The 26,702-nt window shown below is 44.8% G+C and overlaps 1 protein-coding gene across 1 annotated transcript in view; it reads left to right on the forward strand.

Moving 5' to 3' along the window:
* Positions 1–5,706: 5,706 nt before the first annotated feature.
* Positions 5,707–26,702, forward strand: part of LOC141165957 (ADP-ribosylation factor-like protein 8B-A) — a 47,671-nt gene continuing 26,675 nt past the window's right edge. The window contains exons 1-4 of the mRNA XM_073652080.1: positions 5,707–6,005; positions 6,127–6,207; positions 14,431–14,504; positions 16,663–16,756. Of these exons, the coding sequence (XP_073508181.1) occupies positions 5,883–6,005; positions 6,127–6,207; positions 14,431–14,504; positions 16,663–16,756 (372 nt within the window). The 5' untranslated portion in view covers positions 5,707–5,882. The remainder of the gene's footprint in view (positions 6,006–6,126; positions 6,208–14,430; positions 14,505–16,662; positions 16,757–26,702) is intronic.

Raw genomic sequence — 26,702 nt, forward strand, 5'->3', positions numbered from 1 at the left:
TATGAGACCCAGGAGCATCCCTCCAAGTGTAAATTATGAGACCCAGGAGCATCCCTCCAAGTGTAAAGAGAGAGACCCAGGAGCATCCCTCCAAGTGTAAAGTGAGAGACCCAGGAGCATCCCTCCAAGTGTAAAGTGAGAGACGCAGGAGCATCCCTCCAAGTGTAAATTATGAGACCCAGGAGCATCCCTCCAAGTGTAAATTATGAGACCAGGAGCATCCCTCCAAGTGTAAACTGAGAGACCCAGGAGCATCCCTCCAAGTGTAAACTAAGAGACCCTGGAGCATCCCTCCAAGTGTAAAGTGAGAGACCCTGGAGCATCCCTCCCTGTATATAGTGAGAGACCCAGGAGCATTCATCCAAGTGTAAAGTGAGAGACCCAGGAGCATTCCTCCAAGTGTAAAGTGAGAGACCCAGGAGCATCCATCCAAGTGTAAATTATGAGACCCAGGAGCATCCCTCCAAGTGTAAAGTGAGAGACCCTGGAGCATCCCTCCAAATGTAAAGTGAGAGACCCAGGAGCATCCCTCCAAGTGTAAACTAAGAGACCCTGGAGCATCCCTCCAAGTGAAAAGTGAGAGACCCTGGAGCATCCCTCCCTGTATAAAGTGAGAGACCCAGGAGCATTCATCCAAGTGTAAAGTGAGAGACCCAGGAACATTCCTCCAAGTGTAAAGTGAGAGACCCAGGAGCATCCCTCCAAGTGTAAACTAAGAGACCCTGGAGCATCCCTCCAAGTGTAAGTGAGATACCCAGGAGCATTCCTCCAAGTGTAAAGTGAGAGACCCAGGAGCATTCCTCCAAGTGTAAACTAAGAGACCCAGGAGCATTCCTCCAAGTGTAAACTAAGAGACCCTGGAGCATCCCTCCAAGTGTAAAGTGAGAGACCCAGGAGCATTCCTCCAAGTGTAAAGTGAGAGACCCAGGAGCATTCCTCCAAGTGTAAACTAAGAGACCCAGGAGCATCCCTCCAAGTGTAAACTAAGAGACCCTGGAGCATCCCTCCAAGTGTAAAGTGAGAGACCCAGGAGCATCCCTCCCTGTGTAAAGTGAGAGACTCAGGAGCATCCCTCCAAGTGTAAAGTGGGAGACCCAGGAGCATCCCTCCAAGTGTAAACTAAGAGACCCAGGAGAATCCCTCCAAGTGTAAACTAAGAGACCCTGGAGCATCCCTCCAAGTGTAAAGTGAGAGACCCAGGAGCATCCCTCCCTGTGTAAAGTGAGAGACTCAGGAGCATCCCTCTAAGTGTAAAGTGAGAGACCCAGGAGCATCCCTCCCTGTGTAAAGTGAGAGACTCAGGAGCATCCCTCTAAGTGTAAAGTGAGAGACCCAGGAGCATCCCTCCCTGTGTAAAGTGAGAGACCCAGGAGCATCCCTCCCTGTGTAAAGTGAGAGACTCAGGAGCATCCCTCTAAGTGTAAAGTGAGAGACCCAGGAGCATCCCTCCCTGTGTAAAGTGAGAGACTCAGGAGCATCCCTCTAAGTGTAAAGTGAGATACCCAGGAGCATCCCTCTAAGTGTAAAGTGAGAGACCCAGGAGCATCCCTCCCTGTGTAAAGTGAGAGACTCAGGAGCATCCCTCTAAGTGTAAAGTGAGAGACCCAGGAGCATCCCTCCAAGTGTAAAGTGAGAGACCCAGGAGCATCCCTGCAAGTGTAAATTATGAGACCCAGGAGCATCCCTCCAAGAGTAAAGTGAGAGACCCAGGAGCATCCCTCCAAGTGTAAATTATGGGACCCTGGAGCATCCCTCCAAGTGTAAGGTGAGAGACCCAGGAGCATCCAAGTGTAAACTAAGATGCCCAGGAGCATTCCTCCAAGTGTAAACTATGAGACTCTGGAGTATTCCTCCAAGTGTAAACTAAGAGACCCAGGAGCATTCCTCCAAGTGTAAACTATGAGACCCAGGAGCATTCCTCCAAGCATAAAGTGAGAGACCCAGGAGCATCCCTCCAAGAGTAAACTAAGAAACCCAGGAGCATCTCCCCAAGTGTAAACTAAGAGACCCAGGACCATTCCTCCAAGTGTAAACTAAGAGACCCAGGAGCATCCATCCAAGTGTAAACTAAGAGACCCAGGAGCATCCCTCCAAGTGTAAAGTGAGAGACCCGGGAGCATGCCTCCAAGTGTAAACTAAAGAGACCAAGGAGCATCCCTCCAAGTGTAAACTAAGAGACCCAGGAGCATCCCTCCAATTGTAAATTATGAGACCCAGGGGCATTGCTCCAAGTGTAAATTATGAGACCCAGGAGCATCCCTCCAAGTGTAAAGTGAGAGACCCAGGAGCATCCCTACAAGTGTAAACTAAGAGACCCAAGAGCATTCCTCCAAGTGTAAAGTGAGAGACCCAGGAGCATTCCTCCAAGTGTAAACTAAGAGACCCAGGAACATCCCTCCAAGTGTAAAGTGAGAGACCCAGGAGCATCCCTCCAAGTGTAAAGTGAGAGACCCGGGAGCATCCCTCCAAGTGTAAAGTAAGAGACCCTGGAGCATCCCTCCAAGTGTAAAGTGAGAGACCTGGGAGCATCCCTCCAAGTGTAAACTAAGAGACCCTGGAGCATCCCTCCAAGTGTAAAGTGAGAGACCCTGGAGCATCCCTCCAAGTGTAAATTATGAGACCCAGGAGCATGCCTCCAAGTGTAAAGTGAGAGACCCTGGAGCATCCCTCCAAGTGTAAAGTGAGAGACCCAGGAGCATCCCTCCAAGTGTAAACTAAGAGACCCTGGAGCATCCCTCCAAGTGTAAAGTGAGAGACCCTGGAGCATCCCTCCAAGTGTAAATTATGAGACCCAGGAGCATCCCTCCAAGTGTAAAGTGAGAGACCCTGGAGCATCCCTCCAAGTGTAAAGTGAGAGACCGAGGAGCATCCCTCCAAGTGTAAACTAAGAGACCCTGGAGCATCCCTCCAAGTGTAAAGTGAGAGACCCTGGAGCATTCCTCCAAGTGTAAAGTGAGAGACCCTGGAGCATCCCTCCAAGTGTAAAGTGAGAGACCCAGGAGCATCCCTCCCTGTATAAAGTGAGAGACCCAGGAGCATTCCTCCAAGTGTAAAGTGAGAGACCCAGGAGCATCCCTCCAAGTATAAAGTGAGAGACCCAGGAGCATTCCTCCAAGTGTAAACTATGAGACTCAGGAGCATCACTCCAAGTGTAAAGTAAGAGACCCGGGAGCATCCCTCCAAGTGTAAACTATGAGACCCAGGAGCATCCCTCCAAGTGTAAATTATGAGACCCAGGAGCATCCCTCCAAGTGTAAAGAGAGAGACCCAGGAGCATCCCTCCAAGTGTAAAGTGAGAGACGCAGGAGCATCCCTCCAAGTGTAAATTATGAGACCCAGGAGCATCCCTCCAAGTGTAAACTGAGAGACCCAGGAGCATCCCTCCAAGTGTAAATTATGAGACCCAGGAGCATCCCTCCAAGTGTAAACTGAGAGACCCAGGAGCATCCCTCCAAGTGTAAATTATGAGACCCAGGAGCATCCCTCCAAGTGTAAACTAAGAGACCCAGGAGCATCCCTCCAAGTGTAAACTAGGAGACCCTGGAGCATCCCTCCAAGTGTAAAGTGAGAGACCCAGGAGCATCCCTCCCTGTGTAAAGTGAGAGACTCAGGAGCATCCCTCCAAGTGTAAAGTGGGAGACCCAGGAGCATCCCTCCAAGTGTAAACTAAGAGACCCAGGAGCATCCCTCCAAGTGTAAACTAAGAGACCCTGGAGCATCCCTCCAAGTGTAAAGTGAGAGACCCAGGAGCATCCCTCCCTGTGTAAAGTGAGAGACTCAGGAGCATCCCTCTAAGTGTAAAGTGAGAGACCCAGGAGCATCCCTCCCTGTGTAAAGTGAGAGACTCAGGAGCATCCCTCTAAGTGTAAAGTGAGAGACCCAGGAGCATCCCTCCCTGTGTAAAGTGAGAGACCCAGGAGCATCCCTCCCTGTGTAAAGTGAGAGACTCAGGAGCATCCCTCTAAGTGTAAAGTGAGAGACCCAGGAGCATCCCTCCCTGTGTAAAGTGAGAGACTCAGGAGCATCCCTCTAAGTGTAAAGTGAGAGACCCAGGAGCATCCCTCTAAGTGTAAAGTGAGAGACCCAGGAGCATCCCTCTAAGTGTAAAGTGAGAGACCCAGGAGCATTCCTCCAAGTGTAAAGTGAGAGACCTAGGAGCATCCCTCCAAGTGTAAACTAAGAGACCCTGGAGCATCCCTCCAAGCGTAAAGTGAGATACCCAGGAGCATTCCTCCAAGTGTAAAGTGAGAGACCCAGGAGCATTCCTCCAAGTGTAAACTAAGAGACCCAGGAGCATCCCTCCAAGTGTAAACTAAGAGACCCTGGAGCATCCCTCCAAGTGTAAAGTGAGAGACCCAGGAGCATCCCTCCCTGTGTAAAGTGAGAGACTCAGGAGCATCCCTCCAAGTGTAAAGTGGGAGACCAAGGAGCATCCCTCCAAGTGTAAACTAAGAGACCCAGGAGCATCCCTCCAAGTGTAAACTAAGAGACCCTGGAGCATCCCTCCAAGTGTAAAGTGAGAGACCCAGGAGCATCCCTCCCTGTGTAAAGTGAGAGACTCAGGAGCATCCCTCTAAGTGTAAAGTGAGAGACCCAGGAGCATCCCTCCCTGTGTAAAGTGAGAGACTCAGGAGCATCCCTCTAAGTGTAAAGTGAGAGACCCAGGAGCATCCCTCCCTGTGTAAAGTGAGAGACCCAGGAGCATCCCTCCAAGTGTAAAGTGAGAGACTCAGGAGCATCCCTCTAAGTGTAAAGTGAGAGACCCAGGAGCATCCCTCCCTGTGTAAAGTGAGAGACTCAGGAGCATCCCTCTAAGTGTAAAGTGAGAGACCCAGGAGCATCCCTCCCTGTGTAAAGTGAGAGACTCAGGAGCATCCCTCTAAGTGTAAAGTGAGAGACCCAGGAGCATCCCTCCCTGTGTAAAGTGAGAGACTCAGGAGCATCCCTCTAAGTGTAAAGTGAGAGACCCAGGAGCATCCCTCCCTGTGTAAAGTGAGAGACTCAGGAGCATCCCTCTAAGTGTAAAGTGAGAGACTCAGGAGCATCCCTCTAAGTGTAAAGTGAGAGACCCAGGAGCATCCCTCCCTGTGTAAAGTGAGAGACCCAGGAGCATCCCTCCCTGTGTAAAGTGAGAGACTCAGGAGCATCCCTCCCTGTGTAAAGTGAGAGACCCAGGAGCATCCCTCCCTGTGTAAAGTGAGAGACTCAGGAGCATCCCTCCAAGTGTAAAGTGAGAGACCCAGGAGCATCCCTCCAAGTGTAAAGTGAGAGACCCAGGAGCATTCCTCTAAGTGTAAAGTGAGAGACCCAGGAGCATTCCTCCAATTGTAAAGTGAGAGACCCAGGAGCATCCCTCTAAGTGTAAAGTGAGAGACCCAGGAGCATCCCTCCAAGTGTAAAGTGAGAGACCCAGGAGCATCCCTCCAAGTGTAAAGTGAGAGACCCAGGAGCATCCCTCCCTGTATAAAGTGAGAGACTCCAGGTACTATGGTGAAGTTGGGCACAGATTATGCCGCTATTGGCGCTGCTCCTTCAGCGCTAACCACAATAGAAGGAGCCACCAGTTACAGCACTCAGCTAGTGTCCCTCCCTCAGTCCTCGGCTCGCTCTCACATGACTAACCCACATTGGAGTCACCCTAATCCCGCCCTTTCGCTCGCTTAGCATCATGTGATGGTGCAATCACGTGACTGCATCATGTGCCTCCCCGCGCTCCTAACTTCCCATTACGAAGCCGGGGCTGTGACGTCACGCGTGTCATATGACTTGCGGCGGCGCAGCAGCTTTGTACAATAGCCGTCGGTTCCGGGAGTCGGAGCGGTAAGGGCTGCGTCCTGCTCTCCTCAGCGCACCGCTCTGTACGGTAGTCCCACGGCGGCACCATGCTGGCACTCATCAACAAGCTGCTCGACTGGTTCAAGTCCCTGTTCTGGAAGGAGGAGATGGAGCTGACGCTGGTCGGGCTGCAGTACTCCGGGAAGACCACCTTCGTGAACGTGATCGCGGTGAGTGCAGAGCCCCCTCCTGTGTGGCCCGGGCGCTGCCGCCATCCCTGTGACCTGTGCTCGGCCTGCCAGCAGTTGGCTCTTGTGCAATGATCGCTTTGTACCTTCCTCTTTCTTGCAGTCCGGTCAGTTCACGGAAGACATGATCCCTACTGTGGGCTTCAATATGAGGAAAGTCACTAAAGGCAACGTCACCATCAAGGTAACTGCTGGTCCTGTCTGCAGCTGCGGCTCCAGGCTGCTGTCACTTCTGATTAGAGTGCTGGATTCTGCTGTCAGTCACCGCCCGCTTGTGATAATTATGCGTGCACTGACTAGCCAAAACGGCAAACAGCGATGGCATTATACACTTGAAATTGACCCCCCCCCCCAATTGGTGGCACCAGAGGTCCTGTCTGCTTCCTCTGAAGAGGCTATTTGGATATTTAAATTCAGAGTAGCATTGCATGGCCTATAAGTCTCCTTACTCGGCCTTGGCACTCTCTGCAAGGAAAACGGTCTCTCACGTGTCAAAGGCCTCACACCCAGCCAAACCAGATCTCCTGCTTGCCACTGATGAGGGGCAAACACCCTGAAACCAATGTCTGTGTATGGGGTTTCCAGTTTGGCTTCTTAGGGTGCAGTCAGATGGCCGTATAAATCGGACTGAGATCAGTAAGCAATGCTCGGCCTGGACGGCGGCTCTCCTGACAAATGCATAGAAATACATGAAGCTGCCACACTTGGGTCTGGAGAGCCCACCGGCCAGTCCACGCGCTGCTTTCTTTTTTACATGGCCGTCTGGCTGCGCCCTTATCCTAAGTCATGTGACAAGGGTCGATATTGAATTTTAGTTTTTCTACATCCAAAAGGTGGCACTAGAGTTCCTGTTTTCCTCTCTGAAGACGCTATTTGCCATTATAAACTCAGTAAATCTTGGATGCTGCCAGACTAGTCGTTAGTAGATTATGTCCCCTACATCAGGGTTTCCCAACTCCAGTCCTCAAGGCCCACCAACAGGTCATGTTTTCAGGATTTCCTTAGTATTGCTCAGGGAATAATTCCATCACCTGCACAGGGAATAATTCCATCACCTGTGTAATAGTAAGGAAATCCTGACAACATGATCTGTTGTTGGGGCTTGAGGACTGGAGTTGGGGAGCACTGCCGTACATGTTTCCTCCTGGTCTCGGCCTCTGGGTAGCAGCTTGCTGCATGTCCACGTTTAATAATATATAGGCATTGGGAAGCGTTTAGTCAGCCCTGACTGCTGTGGGCACTGGACCGTAAATAATCTCTGCAGATCGGTGTAGTCACTTTTGAGACAGTTGCTGTTTTGCCTTGAGACAGCAGTACGCTGGTACAGACTTCCTGAGCGTAATGTTTCTAATTACACTTAATGACTCACATGCAATGATGCAATGCACATAGGGGGCATTTTCTTTTTCTACTACTTAGTCTGTCCGGGGAGGGGTGGGAATTTATTTATTTATTTTTTTTAAAGGGTAAAATTACCTTGTTACTTAGTAAAGCAGTGTTTAGAATTATATTGAAATGTATTTTTTTTTCTATTTGCTATTTGGGCTAAGTGCCCACGAAGCAGAAATGCTACAGATTTTACATGCATTTTTCCTGCCAGGTAGAAGCGTTTGTCCAGCGTTTTTGCATGAATTTCCGCTTTTCCAAGTGATTTTAGCATCACTTCGAAAAGTGCTTGACAACTTGGTCACACTATACAAATCCATGCAACCGGCATGAATTTATAAAGTGTGACCAAGTTAATAGTTAAAAAAAGAATAAAAATGGTAAAAAGTAAAAAAAAAACATTATACTCACCTTCCGATGGCCCCCGGTCTCCTCAGCGATGCGTCCTGGCTCCCCGGCAGTTCGCGGTGGTCTAAAAGGACCTTCCATGATGTCATTTAGTCAGGTGACAGGTCATACTATGGGTATTTTTTTTTTTTTCCCTCCTACTCCTTGTGTGTTACACAGACAAAATAATTTTGCCATTTTTATGTTAAAAGTTGATTTTTTTTTTTTTTTTTTTTTTAAGCTGAGAATATCTAGAATCCCAAAGTTCCAGTGATTTGCCTAATTTAACGTTGTACTCGCAACAGACGCACTATTTTATTGTTTCGGTAATGAGTGAGAATCTGTCACTAGTTTTCACAATATAGCCTGTATACCATAAGTAGATCTTAGATCTGATGAGGCTGACATACTTACTCTGAAAAGCCATGTCAGAGTGACTGATATTTGTTATGTTTAGCTCATATAGCATAATCATATTCCGCAGCGCTTTATAGACATTATCACTGTTCCCATTGGGGCTCACAATCTAAATTCACTATATAAAATCAGTATGTCTGGAGTGTGGGCAGAAACCGCAGTACCCAGAGGAAACCCCCCGCAAACACGGGGAGAACATACAAACTCCTTGCACATGTTGTTCTTGGTGGAATTTTAACCCAGGACCCCAGTGCTGCAAAGTGCTAACCACTGACCTACTGTGCTGCTATATAGAACGAATTGACTCATGAATCCAAGTGTATGCAAACTGCCTCCACTGCTTGTACTGTGCGGTGTGAGATCTCAACAGGAAGGAGGACAGTGAGCAGCTGTCAGTAAGGCTAGGTAGGTGGAGAATGAGTTAGGCTGTATAATACTTTAGAAAAGTTTTTCTGTCATGGATTTTGAAGTTAGTACAGCCTCCTTACAGGTCCATCAACCATTTAGTAATGTATTCGGTTTGTATTGTGAAATCTGTTGACTAATCCAGTCTAAATCTCTGACTTGTTTTTGATCCTTTTTGCTTACGATGTCATTGAGGTTAATAACGCTGTTATAACATTAGTCTGTTTTTTTTTTTTTTGATCAATTAATATTGCTCACCTGTCAAGAGGATAGTTGATGTCTGATCCCTTGGCACCCACTGCTGAAGACCAATTGATCACAAGAGCAGGGCTACAGAGACATTGTTGCCTTTGCATGCATGACCATAGTTAAAAGTTAAATGGAGCCGTGGAACATTTACCATCTTTGCGGCAGACTAAGACAGCTGAGAACACGTATTATCTTTCTTCTTCCCTATATACTTAGAAAGGAATAGCGTGGTGCATGCTTGACCACCTCTCCACTCATAGTTCTAGCTGGTCATGCAGTTGGGACAAACCTGGAGCCCCCGGCCTCCTGTTCTAGTGATAATGGGCTCCGTCTTTTATGCAGAAAAAAAAAAAAATACTAGTAAACTTCCAATTTTCACACTATTGTTTTTTAAACTCCTACTGCAGGAAGCATTTTCAGCAGGCTCCTTATCAGAGGCAGCTTTACAACGACAGGCTGTAGCCCGTCTATACACAGCCAATAACACAGGATCCATCAATAGGCGATGTTACACCTGACCTGCTCCCCTCCCTTCACAATGGCATTAGCACAGGCTCATTAGATGCTTCAATACAAAAGAGTTCATTGTGACAAATTCACATGTGGGGTTTCCTGAAATGGGATGTTAGTTTAAAAAGGCCCAGTAGCTTTTAATTATTTAAGTTTCTGATCTGAGCATAAAAACCCAAATAATAAAACATAGCAAAAAAATATTTAACACAAAAACCTGATTTAAGCAATAGGTAAATTTCCTGATGGTTTCTGTATGAAAGGGGTTGTACCAAGTTATCATTAGATGGTGGGCTATTTTTTAAGTCTGATTCACTTCACCAAAAACCTGTTAGTAGGATCAACACTTTTAAGCCATCTATATGGACACGTAGGTCATAGAAAGTTGTATAAAATGACACCTTGATATGTGATCTGATGTCTTATTCCAGAGAAATCCATGTTTTTCTGATATGTAGATGAGCTATTCAGGACTATGGGCCGGACACTGATCTGTATGAGAATCTCCCTCCAGAGAATATTTTACATGAAGGGGCCATTACCTGTGTGATCTCATTGCAGAGCTGTGTGTGATTATAAGGCCAGCGTCACACTAGCGTATAACACAGCTGAGTGCACTGCCATAAAACATTGCATAGCACTTGGCCCAGTGTTATACTATGGGGCAGTGCAGATCTGCAATTGTCCTCTCATGCTGAATCAGCATGAGAACAATCGCAGCATACTGCGATTGGCAGAGAGTCAGATCACACTCCTCCCATACAAGTCTATGGGTGTGTGAGAAAAATCGGACTGCACTCGGATGCCATCCCAGTGCAATCCGATAGACGCTGAGACAGGCAATGGAGGAGATGGAGAAATTACTTTCTCCATTTCCTCTGAACATGTGCTGCGATTCTCTCTTGCAAGAGGATCAGAGCACTGACACTCGGCTCATGCTCACAGCAGAGCTGGAGCCGAGTGTCCTTAGCATATTGCATCCGATGCCATATGCTGGTGTGATTCCAGCCTAACTGAATCATCTGCAGGTTCCTCTCAGCTTCCATCTCACAGGCAGACAGGGTTGTAATATTATTGCAGTACAGCAGAGCTGTGAGAGCTGCAGCTGCTAACATGTTTCTTATGAGACAGTTCAGTTCTTCTTTTCTGTCTTAGTTACATGTCTCACACTGGTAACGTCCCCCTTTTATTTAAAATAAGCTCTGGAGACCGATTCTCATGTAGACCAGTGTCCTGAACTGCTCATTTACATACAAGAAAAAAGTGGATTTCTCATTGGATCGGAGATATCAAGGTGTCATTAATGACCTTTTGTCCATTTTTTTTGTTTCTTGTAATGTTTTGCTTGGGAGCCTCTGAACATCACTGTATGTGATATTTCCCCATCCTCTTCTGATTTGTTCTGTGCAATAAGTAATAATTCCCAGCAGGGTGTAAGTTATTAAGCTCTGAGCTCAGCTTCAAATCAGTCATATGATAGTGATTTCTGATCATGTGCGAGGTTCAGATGTCTCTGGCATCAGATAGCTGGCTCGGGTAACGAATGTGCAGATTATTTTAGGAAGTATAAACTGTCTGTTTTTGCTATAGGCAAAGCGTTTATTGCCCCCCAAAAAAATGCTGCTGAAAAAAAACACCACTCTGTTTCTAAATACCTGATCCTCGACCTTCAGGCAGCACAAAGATATCAAGCTGATATGCCAGCCATTGTCTTGTGCATGGCCAGTGTTGACTTCGCTGTACAACACAATTTGTTTATTTTTATTACATGTTTTTGATGATAAAAAAATAATTTCTGACCCCTATAGAGAAGCCTAACAGGAAATTGTCAGATTGCGCTTCATACCCAGAGCATGCAGCATTTTGAAAACACCACAAGCATAAACTACTATGTGTAAATCCAAAAACAAGGCCCAGCACACTTGTTGATATACAGGTGCATCTCACTAAATTAGAATATCATCAAAAAATTAACTTATTTCAGTTTTTCAACTCAAAAATTGAAACTCGTATATTATATAGTCATTACAAACAGTGATCTATTTCCAGTGTTTACTTCTGTTAATGTTGATGATTATGGCTTCCAGCCAATGAAAACGCAAAAGTCATTATCTCAGTAAATTAGAATACTTGAGAAATATTTTTAAAATCCGAACTGTTGGCCTACTGAAATGTATGTTCAGTAAATGCACTCAATACTTGATCAAGGCTTTTTTTGCATCAATTACTGCATCAATGCGGCGTGGCATGGTGGCGAGCAGCCTGTGGCACTGCTGAGGTGTTATGGAAGCCCAGGTTGCTTTGATAGCAGCCTTCCCCTCGTCTGCATTGGTGTTCTTGTCTCTCATCTTCCTCTTGACAATTCCCCATAGATTCTCTATGGTGTTAAGGTCAGGCGAGTTTGCTGGCCAATCAAGCACAGTGATACTGTTGTGTGTAAACCAGGTATTGGTACTTTTGGCAGTGTGGACAGGTGCCAAGTCCTGCTGGAGAATGAAATTTCCTTCTCCATAAAGCTTGTCGGCAGAGGGAAGCATGAAGTGCTGTAAAGCTTCCTGGTAGACGGCTGCGCTGACTTTGGTCTTGATAAAACACAGTGGACCTACACCAGCAGATGACATGGCTCCCCAAACCATCACTGATTGTGGAAACTTCACACTAGACCTCAAGCAGCTTGGATTGTGTGCCTCTCCACTCTACCTCCAAACTCTTGGACCTTGATTTCTAAATGAAAATTGGAACTCTGGGACCTTGTAGAGCGTCAGTGACTGCCTTCTGGACATCTGTCAAGTCAGCAGTCTTCCCCATGATCGTGAAGCCTACTGAAACAGACTAAGTGACCTTTTTAAACGCTTAGGAAGCCTTTGCAGGTGTTTTTTGTTAATTATTTTAATTTACTGAGATAATGACTTTTGTGTTTTCATTGGCTGTAAGCCATAATCATCAACATTAACAGAAATAAACACTTGAAATAGATCACTCTGTAATGACTCTACAATATATAATGAGTTTCACTTTTTGTATTGAAGAACTGAAATTAACTTTTTGATGATATTCTAATTTAGTGAGATGCACCTGTAAGTGCAATTTGCAGGAGCACATGTATACTGTGGCTGTTCACAAACGTAATGTAGAATACAAACATAATGCATAGGCACACTGCAGATGGTAAGTAAATAGTAAGATGGGCTACTTGGTTTACTTTTTTTGTTTTGTAAGGTGTGCAGGGCGGTAGTTATGGACGAGGGGCTGCTTTCCCACACCCTGTCACCCCACAAATAAACAATGTCCCTGTCCATCAATGTTGTGCTGAGTACAGTGCAGTGTACTCACATTCAGGACAGAGGCCTCCGCTGTCTCCAGGCTTCTGGATCCGGGAAGAGCCGCACAAAAAATCAGGGCACGCTCTCTTAAAAACCAGTTCAACTTTACTTAACAGTGTGAGTTCAGTTGATGATACAGCACAGTATGTTTCCGTGTTCTCCATTAATTCAGCTGGAGCTATCCCTTCTCTTGATGGCTCCTTAAGCCCACAGGATACTCAATCCGGCCTTGCAGTATTCACAAGACCCGTCCCGTCTCCCTTACAGGTTTCTCTGTCCGGGTTCCACTTGTTGGAAGGGAATAAGGCACACTTCCCAGTGTCTAGTTCGGGCGGTAGGACCCAGACTTTACAAGAATGTTGCTGACGTTCTCCTACTGCCAAAACAATGTGTACTTCTTGTGTCTCCAGCCTTCTGGCCTTGAACTATTACTAAACCTTTATCTATCTCTCAATCTCCAACTGGCCTAACCAGGAAGTGGTCCACTTTTTCTATGACCAACCCCTCCCTTGTTGGGCTGGTCCCAAACATTTCAACAATATCTAACCCTGTGCAGTAATTCCTGCAACTAATATGCCCACCACTGCATATTTCCCTTTCCTAATCTAAACTATAAGCCATATACTATACTTTATGTTCTCAACCTATCTCTTCCCTATTCACTACACATTAATAACATTATACATTAATCACTATACATTAGGAGGACCGCATGCATTGGTGCCTATAAGGTTCTATGCACTTTACATTTTTGCACTCCTATAAAAATACAATAAAATCACATTTTAATACACATATTGCCAATGCTGTTTTAAAGGGGGACAGGCATATGACAGTCCCTGTCACCCCCTTACAGTTTTATCAAAAATGCTTAAAATTCATCCCAATGCGACAAGGTGTACCCAATCTGGATGGTCTCTAACTCTAGTAACTCGCCTTGCTATGTGCTGTAACATGGATTTGAAATATAGCGCTATCAGATATATACTTAAACTTTATTTGGTATCTCGACTTCTGTAAAAGTGCTATATATGAAAATAGTTATTTGACCCATACAGTAAATGCCATTAACGCTGTAATCCTACTTACCAGACATCATCTTGTTAGTTAATTTTTACTGCTCTTGCAATGCAATAAAAAATGAACTACAAGAAACACTAGTGCAATTGCATTAATTTCACACCGATATATTTTTACCATTTTTCAGTGTATTACATGGTTAAGTGAATGATGTAATTCAATACTAACACCCTCCCAAAAAAACAAGCCCTCATATATCTATAAAGGGAAAAATAAAGCTAATGCTCTTGGAAGAAATGGAAGGTATGGAAATGGTCTCAATAAAAGGTTGAAGATGAATTCCCGGCCCATTGATTAGTTCCTCATTGTAATGTGCTTAGTGAGACATGACATTTGTCTGTAATGTAACAATCACGGTGCATCACTTGCTGCGTTCTGCTTGGCTAATGCCACGTGGTGGACAAGGATCATGCTGTGCTGGGGTGTAGTATAGAATATTTTGTGCCGTCCTTCTAATACAAGAGGTATAACATTGTGTACAATGGACCTGACATGCAGAGCTTTAAAGGCCTCCACTACTTGCTTGGTCTACCGATGGGGAAAAATAGTCAATGTTACAGACTGAGGTTTAGATATAATTTATAAAGAAATAATCTAATATATTGTGCCTACGAAATTCATCCCTTATTGCTGTGTTCATTTATTTGTAGGTTTGGGACATTGGAGGTCAGCCAAGGTTTCGCAGTATGTGGGAGCGCTACTGTAGAGGTGTTAATGCAGTTGTGTAAGTAAGACACTATAGTTGATGTATAATATTTGTCAATGGTGTTAGTATGTTTGTGGTGTTTATTTTTTTTTTTTTCTTTTATGCTGTGTTGGATTTGAGTTTTGGCACTTTGAGTCTTTTGAAGAAAACACCCGAGAGCTCAAACATCTTGATTTGGAGTATTCCTTGATCTCAAACATTACTCCAAGATGCTGCAAGTCAAAGTGGACCTGCCTATTGTAAGATGCTATAGCAGCAGGGGAAGGGGCGAATTCTCCTATTACACAAGCTGTGATTGATGTAGGTTTAGTTATGATTTTCCCTCCGCCTACAGGGCCCATCATGCTTCATAAGAGCACTGCACAAAGCAGATACTTAGTAGATTGAAGAGTAAACTCCTACATATACATTTTCTATAACTTTTGCTGTACTATGACTGAAAGTTTACTCCTCTATATGAAGGGGAACGCTAGAGTATCCTTAACTCCTTCACGACATATGATGTGTATTTATGTCATGTCCCTGCCTTTGATGCGGGCTCACACACTGAGTCTGCATCTTGCCTCGCACATGACAGCTGTATGTTAAATCCCGCTGTTAATCTATGACAGTGGCATATAACACACGCCAACAGAGACGCTCGTCATTCCACGCTCTCATTGGCGCGCCCGTAACAAAATCGTGAGTCACCATTGGGTTGTCATGACAGCCGGGGGTCTTCTGCACTGCTGTGTATAGAGCAAGTGATCGGATGATTGCTGCGTCAAGCTGCCTGAGGGGACTCTTAAATACGGTAAAAAAAAAAAAAAAAACTGTACTTGTACTGACTTGGAGAATCATATTTTCATATAAAAAAAATAATAATAAAAAATAAAATATAGAATTGCACTTTTTTTTTGGAATTTTTTTTCTTGTTCTCCAATGCTATATGGTAAAATGGATGGTGTCATTCAAAAGTGCAACTCATCCCGCAAAAAAAGCAAGCCCTCATATGGCTATATTGATGGAAAAATAAAGTTATGGCTCTTGGAAGAAGGGTGGGGGTGGAAACTTAAATGGAAAATTGCCTGGGGGGTGAATTTAAAAAGTAGTTCTGGTTAGATATGTAAATTATTCCCCCCTCCCCCTTCCTTTATCTTAATGCTGACTGGTGCTTGGTAGGTACTTGATGTCCCATGCATATGCCGGTTCACTATATTCTAATTTTACCAGATGCCAGGGTTTTTCTTAAAACCTACATTTACCGCCTGTAGGTGATAAATATCTGATCATGGAGGCTCCAATCATGATGTCACAGACTTCCCGTTCCTCCATACTGCAGAGCTACTAATAATCTCCGTTGGACCTCATTTAGACTTATGAATTGCATGTACGTGTTCTATCCGTGTTCTTCACAGCTAGAACACATATCCATTAAAATTTATGCTATTATTCACATGTCCGTGTCTTTTTTTTCTTTCTCCTTTCCATGGACCATGTTTTCTTCTAAAGATCATGGAAGCATGTCCGTTTTTTTTTTTTCCCTCTATCGTTGATGGGAAGTGCTAATACAAGTCTATGGGTCTGTGAAAATCTTGGACCGCTCACAGGTGGCATCAGTGTGCAGTCCGTATTTAACATCGCAATGAGTAGGAGAAAGTTTGTAATTTATCCATAAGTGGCAAATGTTGATGACACTGGGATCCAAAACACTGATGACACGAGTACCATTTGTACTGGATGTCACACGCATACTATAGCTGAGAATCTGCTGGAACGACTGCAATCGGTGCTACTACTACTCGTGGTCCACTGTCCATAGCGGAGTCTAGATCGGTGTTTCCCAAATCCAGTCCTCCCAGCCCCCCAACACATCATGTTTTCAGGATTTCCTTAGTGTTGCACAGGTGGTGGAATTGTTATCAAGGTATCAGAACTGGCCTCAGGTTCTCACCTGTACAAGAGTTATGACTATTTGGTTTAAAGATATAATCATTCATGAAACTTGCTTATTTTTCAAAATATCAAATTTTCAATACATTTTTCTTTATTTATAAAAAATATAGACCTAAGTTGATCACTAACATAAAGCACGGCGTGCCAGGAAAAATATCATCAGAATCACTGGGATATGTAGAAGATGTATCACAATTCCCATAACATTATTTATTCTCCTCCCTCCCCCTTTCCTCTCTAGGTACATGGTAGATGCTGCAGACTTGGATAAAGTGGAAGCATCAAAATACGAATTGCACAACCTGCTTGACAAACCCCAGTTGCATGGAATCCCGGTAAGTGTGTGCAGTAGAAATAATGGCCTATATGTGTCTGTTCTCATCTGGTATAAGGCCACCATTCAGAATATATGTAGAAGAATGCACTCTTGGATCATAGTTATGTATACATGCTGTAAAATATGCATGATCAGATCCTGTTCTCATGACACATCCACAATTTTGTCCAGGCGAATTATCAAAAACTAACTTGTAAAACCACTGTTTCAATACAGGGAACAATGCACGCGAGTCACTCAGTTGTCGACACCCCGCTTCAGTTCCCGTAGACCTATCCTGAACTCGCGTTATGTCCACATGCAAACAGAACCTGATCCTGTATATTTTACAGTGACTATGTAGATGGCTTTACATTGATCTTATCCTCTGGTTTTCTTAAAGTTTTTTTATTTTCTTAATATATTGCAGTCACCATCTTATATAGCACTGTGTATTTACAATTGCTCAGTTTACCCTTCTACCCAATTAATTCTTCTCTTTTCCATTAGGTCTGACATCATGTGATTAAAAACTAACTAGCTGTATTCTTCTAAGCCAATATTTCCCGCGCTTGCACAATGACGCTCAGCTTTCCGGGCATGCGCACTAAATCTGGGTGTACATCCCAGCTTCATATACTATATGCGCATGCTCTTGAGCTGTTGAGCGACAGCGCGGTGAGCGGGAAGACAAGTGTGCATACGCGCTCACAAACTGTCATGTGGCCACTGACACTCAGCAGCTCTGGAGCATGCACACATAGTATATGAAGCTGGGATGTACACCCAGATTCAGTGCGCATGCCCGGAAAGCTGAGCGTCATTGTGCAGGCGTGCGATCTCCTGGGTGATTGCGGTGACGTAGGGAGCAGTGACTTGAAGGAAACTTAATGGGATAGGCGGGGAGAATTTCAAAACACGGTGACTGAAAAGTTACAGCTTCCCACGCCTATGACTGAATCTGAAAGTATGTGGGGCAATCATCAAAGTGTAAAGTGATTTGTGCGTTAAATAGTGGGACATTTTGCTTGAGACAAACATGTTAGTGATGCATTGTGCATCATTAACAAGACACTGGGGGCAGTTTAATAGCCATAAAGGACATGACCGGTTCCCTTTTAAAAGGTAAAATGAGCAATTGTAAGTACACAGTGCTATATAATATGATGACTGCAATATATTAAAAGGATAAAAACTTTTATGGGAGGAGTGCCTCTTTAAGTTAGCTTGACAGTTGCAATGATGATGATGGGGATGGGCTAGAAGGTAAAGGTGGAGCCTATTACCAATGCTATATAACTAGCTGTAATTTATAGAGCAAAATGTTACAAAATAAAATGCACACGTACAACGCAGGTTTTTTTTTTTTCTTTCATTGATGAGAAGTTTAAGAAAAAAAATTCTACATCTTGGACTTTTGAATGCTAATTAGAATAGGGGGAGGTGGAGATATGCAAATAAGAGGTAAAACGGTGCGTGGAGTCTCGCAGCCATGGCAAGAGTGCACGGAGCACCCTCATTTCATATGTAAATAGGGCAAGATGCAAACTATTTTATAGGGGCTAAGTCACTATAAGATTGTGTGGTTATCTTGGGAGCTGACAGACTCCATTTATTGATTAGATGTACTGTTTGTCTGACTTTGGGGCACAGCGCAGTGATAAGTCATAAGGCCTATCCTTCATCCTTGTCACAGAAATTTGCCACCATGTGTCTGCAACTGCATATGTCCATTATTCTGAATTGTGATGTTTTAGGTGAATGGGACAGATGCAGAGCTTTCTCCACAATGAAACTCCTAGCTTAGTAATTTACCTGAAGAGCTGTTCCCATGTTGGACGTGCCATAAATGTCGATCAGATATGCCATAAATATCTGCGCTGTTCTAGTTCTACCTCTGGCACATGGACATGCCTATTGAAAAGGGGGTCCTAACCCTCGTCTAGCGGCGACTGTGACTCTAGAGAGGTGGCCGAGCTTCCACAGAAATGAATAAATGGCACATGATGAGGTCATCTCTCTTCACTACTGACATCGACAATGAGACCTCATTCATATATTTTTGGGATATACAAAGATGCTGATAACCTTACAGCATTACAGTCAAAATGATGTCTGAACAACTGTTCATTTGTTCTAGTAATTTGGAATCTGCTTGTCCCCAATTAAACGTGAAATTACAAAGTGAGTGGTAAAGTTGATCTTTCCTCTGCATGTTCTCTTGGAAGTAAACCATAGCTTAATTAGGTACATGAACATCTTCTTTTCATGTCGGATATGGTTATGCGCACATACGCAGCAGTTCACCTATCCTGCCGTAAACGTCAGGAGCTTTTCCGAATGTATACTGTGACGTGCACATAGGTCTCCATTGACCACATAAACCAGAAGTACACTGGAAGTGTGGCGTTTCGGCCTCCGTCTGGCCGATATCTGCCTGCATAGAGTTTGACTGTATAGGAAAGATTAGCTGGCTGCATTGCAAACAAACATATAATGTGCAGTATAAGTATTATTTTGTTTGATTTTTTTTTTTTACAATGGATCCCTATGGTGAACAGATGGCTCATAATTAGCGATGAGTGCAATTGCTCGCTACTAGAGTTTGCATTGGGTGCTCGGGTATGCACTGAGTATTACGGGTGCTCCAGTGACATGTCCACATCCCCCGCAGCTGCATGTTTTGTGGCTGTTAGGCAATTCCCGCATTTTTTGTGGTTGTCTGACAAACACTGGCAATCCCCTCATGCTTTGGCCCTGTCCAACAGCCACGAAACATTCAGCTGCATGGACGCGAACATATCACTCAAGCACCCGTAATACTCTGTGCATACCCGAGCACCCTAGAGTAACGAGCACTTAAGCTCATCGTTGACCCAGCCTGGACTTTTTTTCTACCACGGTCATCAATTTATACTGCCCCACAACACTAAGCACACCGTGCTGGTCATCACCTTACAAATTTATTTATTAAAGGGGTTGGCCGCTTTTTTTTTTTTTTTTGTGTCAAACTCTTTTAATAAAAATGAAATAAATAAAGTTAGTCTTTAGCCGAATTCAGACGACAATGTGCATCTCCTGAGCCAAACTAAACCGCTTCATTTGTCTGTGACTGAAATATGGTGCAGGAGACCTGCTGTCAGTCTGGGCAGTTCATGCAGAACTGAGCTCAGGTCTGAATTAAGTTCTTTTACGAAGGTCGTATCGTGATGACTGCAACCAACAATTTCCTGACAAGCAAGCAAAGGGCTTGGTCGTTTGGTGAAGTGGCGGTCTGTGCTGCAGAACTGGTAATGATTCTCGGCAGCACATCATCCTGTATAAAAAGGCTCTACGTTGCCAAGAACAATGGCTGCTTATGTGCATTGATTGATTACCGATTGCTCAGCGCACATCTGAAGTATGGTTGTCTAATGTAAATACATGGTTATGTTAATGGAGAAATGGCAAATGATGGATGAAAAGTGACCGGAAATTGTGGTTACTAGGATAATAAATCAGGATGGGGTATGAATCATGAGACTGTAAAGCCCATAAGGAACCTGTCAGCTGCTCATACCACGGCTAGACTACTGTAGCCCATACGCTAAAGAGACCAGACTAGTCCGGCTCTGCCCTTGGCCGGTTCTTCTGGGCACTGCTCCTGATGATTGCAATTTTGTCAGGCTGGAACTTTAAGGTATACTTTCTCTTAAATGCTCCGGCATTGCAGAGCAAAACTATACCTGGGTGCAATTGTGCAGTCACCCTGATTCGTGGCTTGGGCAGCATGAAGCAGAAGTCAGGTACTCCCTTTAAAGAGACTCTATCAGCACAAAATGACTGTTCAATCCAAGTACAGGCGCTCTGTGCTTCATAGCGGGGCCATTCATTTATATATGACTGCCCACCTGCTTGTTTTCCCCTCAGCAATCTGCTTGTTCTGGCAGTCCCATAGACTATGAATGGGACTGTGGTTGATCATGCGCATTGCCGCTCCACTCATTTTTAATGGGAGTGCCAGAGACAAACTAAGTGCAATGCTTGGCTATCTGCAGTGGTCACAAAGAGACTGCATGGTGTGGCAGTGTGCATAATCGACCATTGCTCCATTCACACAGGCTCTTCAGAGCACCAGTTCTCGGGATCTCTGAGGGTCACAGTAGTTTACTATCTGGGATCGAGAAATGATACCCTATCCTATGGAAAGGGATAACTTTACAACTTGGTACAACCTCTCAAGCATTTTTTTTATTTGTGGCACCCTAATTGTAAGGCCTTGTGAACTCTGATAGCCGACCCCCACTAATCAGAGCCCCTAGAATATGAGAACTCTTTGCTTGCTTCCATTATATTGGATTGTATACGGTAGTGACCATCACTACATGGGATTGTGAATATAGGCTCTTACAATGGAGTACACTCTATTATTTCTAATTATAAAAGTAATATTGGTTTAGATTCTCCTCCGTTCATGAACTCATTATTATAAGGTATATTGGTATTTTCATGTATAAATAGTGAGTTCTTACCATTACATAGATCTACAGTTTTTATGACCTATATGGGCCGTTGTCAGTTATGTACTCGCACATACCCTATTTTACCCTTCTGTTAAAAATGTAGTGTTAATGTCAGCAGTTCACTGGTATTGCTGGACTTGTCTTTAAAAGATCTACATGCGCACAAATATTAGTTTGAAATGGTGCTGATAGATTCCCTGTAAGAAAATGAGGCCTTGTATGACAAAATACAAAAGTACCCACATGATGGTGCACAGGTCCCATGCTGGTTTCAATAAATAAAATCATGTTATGTGACCACTGCTGCCAATCACAGACTGCAGTTATGTGAGTCTGTTCTGAGTTCTTAGATTCCACTTTCAAAACGAGCTCTTGTTTGCTTATAACTTATTTTACTTTTTTTTCTGCTGTATTTACTCCAGATTAACAGTCTGCCAGTGCTTGTTTTGAAGTCTACACTGTTCTCACTATATTTGCATATGGAGAGAACAGCGCTTTTTTTAAACAAGCACAATGGCATAGGAAAGTTAGAGATGTGATTAGGAGAACTGCTCTGGAAACTGCCGATGCTGGTGGCCAGGGAATCAGGATTATGCAGGACTGATGAGTTTAGATCAGTCAAGAGCGGATAGGGAGATGGGGAAGGTGAATAGCTAACTGGTGTATAGAAATCAATGACCTGTAGAGAGCTGTCTGGGATCTTATGAGTTAACTCTTCACTCTTGTGGTCGATCTCTTTACTAGCAAATTGTCCATGTTGTAAGAAAAGAGCTTTTTCAGCAGGATAATGAGAGAAAATAGAAAAAGCTGAAAGCATGCTGGTTAGCAATAATCTTTCATGTAAATGTAGCTGAGCTATAACAATTTCATAACATGAGAATAACTTTAGGATACTTGCAAGTTTTGCATGGCTCTTACACTTCCAGTCAAAAAAGGGTTTTTGCTCTCAGTATGGAAACTGAGGCAGCAGAATGGACCCTTTTTAAAGGGTCCATACCAAGAGAAGTTGTCTTCCCTCCCTTCCTCCCCCACCCCCTGCCAGTGATCCTTACAACAGGGCTCTGCAGGGCCCTATATTGAGCAGAATAGAGGTGTACGTGCTCAGCCCCTGCTCAATTTATTGTCTATTGGATTGCTGTCTCCAGTGCTCCCATTTAGAGTGAATGGAGTGGCGGTGCACTTGCTCAGCCTCCGTAGAGCCCCGTTCTTGGGGTTGGTGAAGGTCCCGGCGGTTGGACTTTATTTGGTCAGGAAGTCGTCTATCCTGTGCGTGGAGGATAACTTCTCATCTTGGCAAAGTTGAAATAAACTCTCTTATATCATAGGTTGTAGTGAATGGCCACAGGCAGATTTCTACAGAACAAAACCAGTTATTGCAGCTTTTACATCAGCCAGGTTAATGTCCAGGTATTTCATTTTGCTTGTAGGTCTAAAACAATATTTGCTGCTTTTGCATAAATGATGAATTCATGAAACGTTTGTTTTTCGCAGTGTATCGTAAATGTTATTTAATGGTAGCGTGGCGCTAAATACTCGGGCAGTTTTATTTAAACTGGTGTTTATATTGCTCCAAATTCATTCAACGGCGCATGCCCCTATAAGTTTGCCATATTTTGGACTATATCTTCAAATCGCAATATGAAGTTTTGTGCATCTGCTGTTCTTAATGCAAGTTTTTCACACATTTAGCGCTAAGGTTTAATAATTATTTTTCAAAGCTGATGATCATGTCTCAGCCCCTTCCCTGGTACAATACACTCACTTCTGGCAAACAGTGTAAAAAGTAAAACTTTTAAGTTTGCAACTTTTTAGGGCTTTTTAATGCTTCTATTGAATATACTTGCCTGGTAATAACCCCAGTGCAGGCCTACACCTGGTGAGGATGAAACGATCCATTTTGACACTTGATCAGTGATCATCCATCTGCTCTGCCTATGATTTCACAAAACTCTATCCCTGAGACTATAACACTGGGCTCCTGTTTAAACCTTTATAAGAAAAATCCCCCAAATCATGTTATACTTGGGCACATCAACACACATAAGCGAGTGTGTGTGCCCATACAACTCCAAAAAAACCTATAAAGAACTGGAGAAAACTAGGAGTTTTCATGCAAAAATATGACAATCTTTACTAATACATATTACATGTATAGAACCAACATGAAAATAAAATCAATATGCAAGAGTAGACGCTGGGAATAAGACCCCCTGTAGATAGAAAAACTAGGGGTAATGGGGTAACTTGCGTGTGATGTGGACTGGAAGGTCAGAATGCGTGCAGCCAATGACAGGTGGTTTAAACTGAGGATACTGTGTGAACCCTAGAATAATAGTATAAACACAGAAATTTCAAGCATAGTGCCAAGTAAAAAGGGTTAGCTGACAAAAACCATCCGTACCATACTAGAAAACTAAGGGACCAGAACCACTTACCCACAAGTGGATGCCCCCCCCCCCCCAGAGGGGAATGAATAGGGTTGTAAGAGATGTTCCCAAGCCGCGCACAAGAAATGCGAAACGCACATTGGGAAGATTTCTTACAACCCTATTCATTCCCCTCTGGGGGGGGGGGGGGGACATCCACTTGTGGGTAAGTGGTTCTGGTCCCTTAGTTTTCTAGTATGGTACGGATGGTTTTTGGCAGCTAACCCTTTTTACTTGGCACTATGCTTGAAATTTCTGTGTTTATACTATTATTCTAGGGTTCACACAGTATCCTCAGTTTAAACCACCTGTCATTGGATGCACGCATTCTGACCTTCCAGTCCACATCACATGCATCTATCTACAGGGGTCTTATTCCCGGCACCTACTCTTGCATATTGATTTTATTTTCATGTTGGTTCTATCTATGCATGTAATATGTATTAGTAAAGATTTTGTCATATTTTTGCATGAAAACTCCTACTTTCTCCAGTTTTTTCCTATGTAAACCTATATGAAACTGCTGTGTATGTAAAAGTGCCCTTGAAGGAAATCTGTCAGTTTAAAGAGCATTTATAGTAAGTGAGTGCATGTGAACTCCAGAAGCCTCCCTGGCACAATTGTCCAAGAGACATTGCAGAGATGAGGCCACAACACTGTGCTGAAACGAGCCTCTCTGCCATGAAGGCATAATCTGCACACTGAGCATAGTGTTAATCAGGGCCTCATGCAGAACTCTGGGCTCCTGTTCAGAAGGTACAATGAAGAAAATGAAACTGAAATAAGCAATTTTACAAGTAGTGTTGAGCCACCCCCGTAGTGTTCGAGTTCGGTTCGGTTCGTCGAACACCCGTGTGTTCGCCGAACTGTTCGTCGAACTGTTCGTCGAACACCTTCGAACACCGTTAAAACCAATGGCAGGCAAACAAAAACACATAGAAACACATAGAAAACACCTTCAAAGGTGTCCAAAAGCTGACAAACTGCTCAGAAGACAAAACTAACACATGGAAAAGTGACAAGTACATATAGTCATGCGAAAAGAAAAGAGGTGGAGGAGTAAAAGGAGGGGGAGACACAGATATAGGCATGTCATGCCCTTCTAAAATCCAAAAAGTGAGAAGCCGAGACGGCCAGTCCGCTCCTGCCCGTGCCACCTCCGTGTCGCCGGGTTTGTGCCAGAGCCGCGGTGAACCCTGACGGCCAGCCCCCCTCTCCCAATACTGGTGCCTGTCCGCTGGTGGGTCGAGAGAGCCCCCCTGTGGTGGAGGCAGCTCTAAGCTTTTTAATTTAAATTGTCCCTCTAATTTGAATGAATACACTTTAAATCCATTTACAAGGATCTATTGGAGGGCAAGTCTCATGCCAGCAGCCGCGTAATTCCAGCTCCAGTAGCGTCCACTAAAGCTGCTGCAGTTAAAAAGCTTTTATAAGGATCGAGCTCGGCTGTCCACCGCAAGGCATCCTAGTGCCAGTCCCAGCCCCTATGCCTTGGGGTGCCTCCTGATGCTCTTCACTAAGTATCCCGTGGTCCCGAAGCATTTCCTTTGAAAAAATTAAGTGTCCAAACTACAGGTGGTGTAGCTTGCTTAACAGCCGGGATAATCCGCTGACTAGCAGACACTGCTACTAGGCACAAAGTATTTCCTGGGCTAGATGCAGTTAAAAATTTGTAAGTAGATACTCTCGTTGGATGCTGAGAAAGCATTCCATAGAGTCTCCTGGCACGCCATATATGATTCTCTTAAAAAGCTTGGGGTAGGGGTCTAGGGGACCCTTTTATAGCCAAAATCACGGCCCTGTATCACAATACGTCACCTAGGCTGAAGATAAATGGAACTGTAGCACCGAGGGCTCGGTTGCTACAGACGTATTGCACCTCACCCAGAGGTGTGATATCTCACTCTCCGATAAGGATGGAGTGTGGATCAGGACCCGACACCTGCATGCATTACACCACATTGCCGTGGGGCAGGGCGACCAATATGCCCCTGAGATGGGCACGACAGTCCCTGTCCCTGGCTGGAGTGGGGGGAGGGAACACTGAGGAAGGGGAACCCTGCAGTGCAGGAGCAGGGAGGAAGCAGTTCCTGGGTGCATTGAGAAGGGAGTATAAAAGGTGGGCACCATCTTAGTTCAGTGCAGAGAAGTCTGAGCAGAAGTGGCAGGGAGCAGGGGCTCTGCATGAGCTCTGCTCCGGAGGCGGGCCTAGTAACAGAGGCCCAGGCCTGCAAGAGGGAGAAGGAAGGAAGAGGAGCGGAGAAGGCTCCAGGAACGAGGAATGAAGGGATCCCAGGGGTGCGGACGGGCGAGTCGCCACCGCACGCCCGAATCCACCTGCGTGGAGGGGTCAGGCCAAAGGGGGAGACCGGTCCCCGAACTAGTGGAGGCAGGAAACGACCCTCAGCTAGAAACCGGAGGCTCTGACATTTTATGTGGCGCAGCCCCTTGCTCCACCCGCTAGGAAGGCACCACATAGGGTCAGGGAAACTGGCGCCAAGTTTACCAAGAGGAGGCCCGAGGCAGCCGGACAGAAGTGTTGGTAAGAAAGGCCAGACAAAGGACACACAAAGGGGGTCCTGTGAAGCGCTCCAAAGTTATCTGGGAGTTGTCTGAGCCCCTCACCTGGTGAGCACAGTACGACGTGGGCAGCCGTTACCTGCAGACGTGGTCTGGATAATAAGAACTGTGAGTAAAGGCCCTGAACTGCATCACTGACTCCGTGTCGTTACTGCTGCTGCCCTGCACCATCACCCCCATCCTCCGCATACACTGCCCTGAGGCTATACTCCTCCCGTGGGGAGTTATGCTACGCTCTGCTGCACCCACAACACCAGCCTTAGCGGTCTGCCCTGTAGCGGCGGTTCACTCTGACCGCAATCCACGGGTGGCGTAGTCGGACATTTAAACATCAAAACCACATAAATAGTTCCGCCACTGGTTTGACCGCCCTGAGCCACGGAACCGGATCGCCGCCACGAAGACTACAACCACCAGCATCCACCAAAAAGGGTCCGGCTCCGGGTGTCCCAAGGCC

The sequence above is a fragment of the Phyllobates terribilis genome, unplaced genomic scaffold, assembly GCF_046119375.1.
Source record: "Phyllobates terribilis strain yellow unplaced genomic scaffold, ASM4611937v1 Scaffold_11__3_contigs__length_659146591, whole genome shotgun sequence".
NCBI classification, from domain to species: Eukaryota; Metazoa; Chordata; class Amphibia; order Anura; family Dendrobatidae; genus Phyllobates; species Phyllobates terribilis.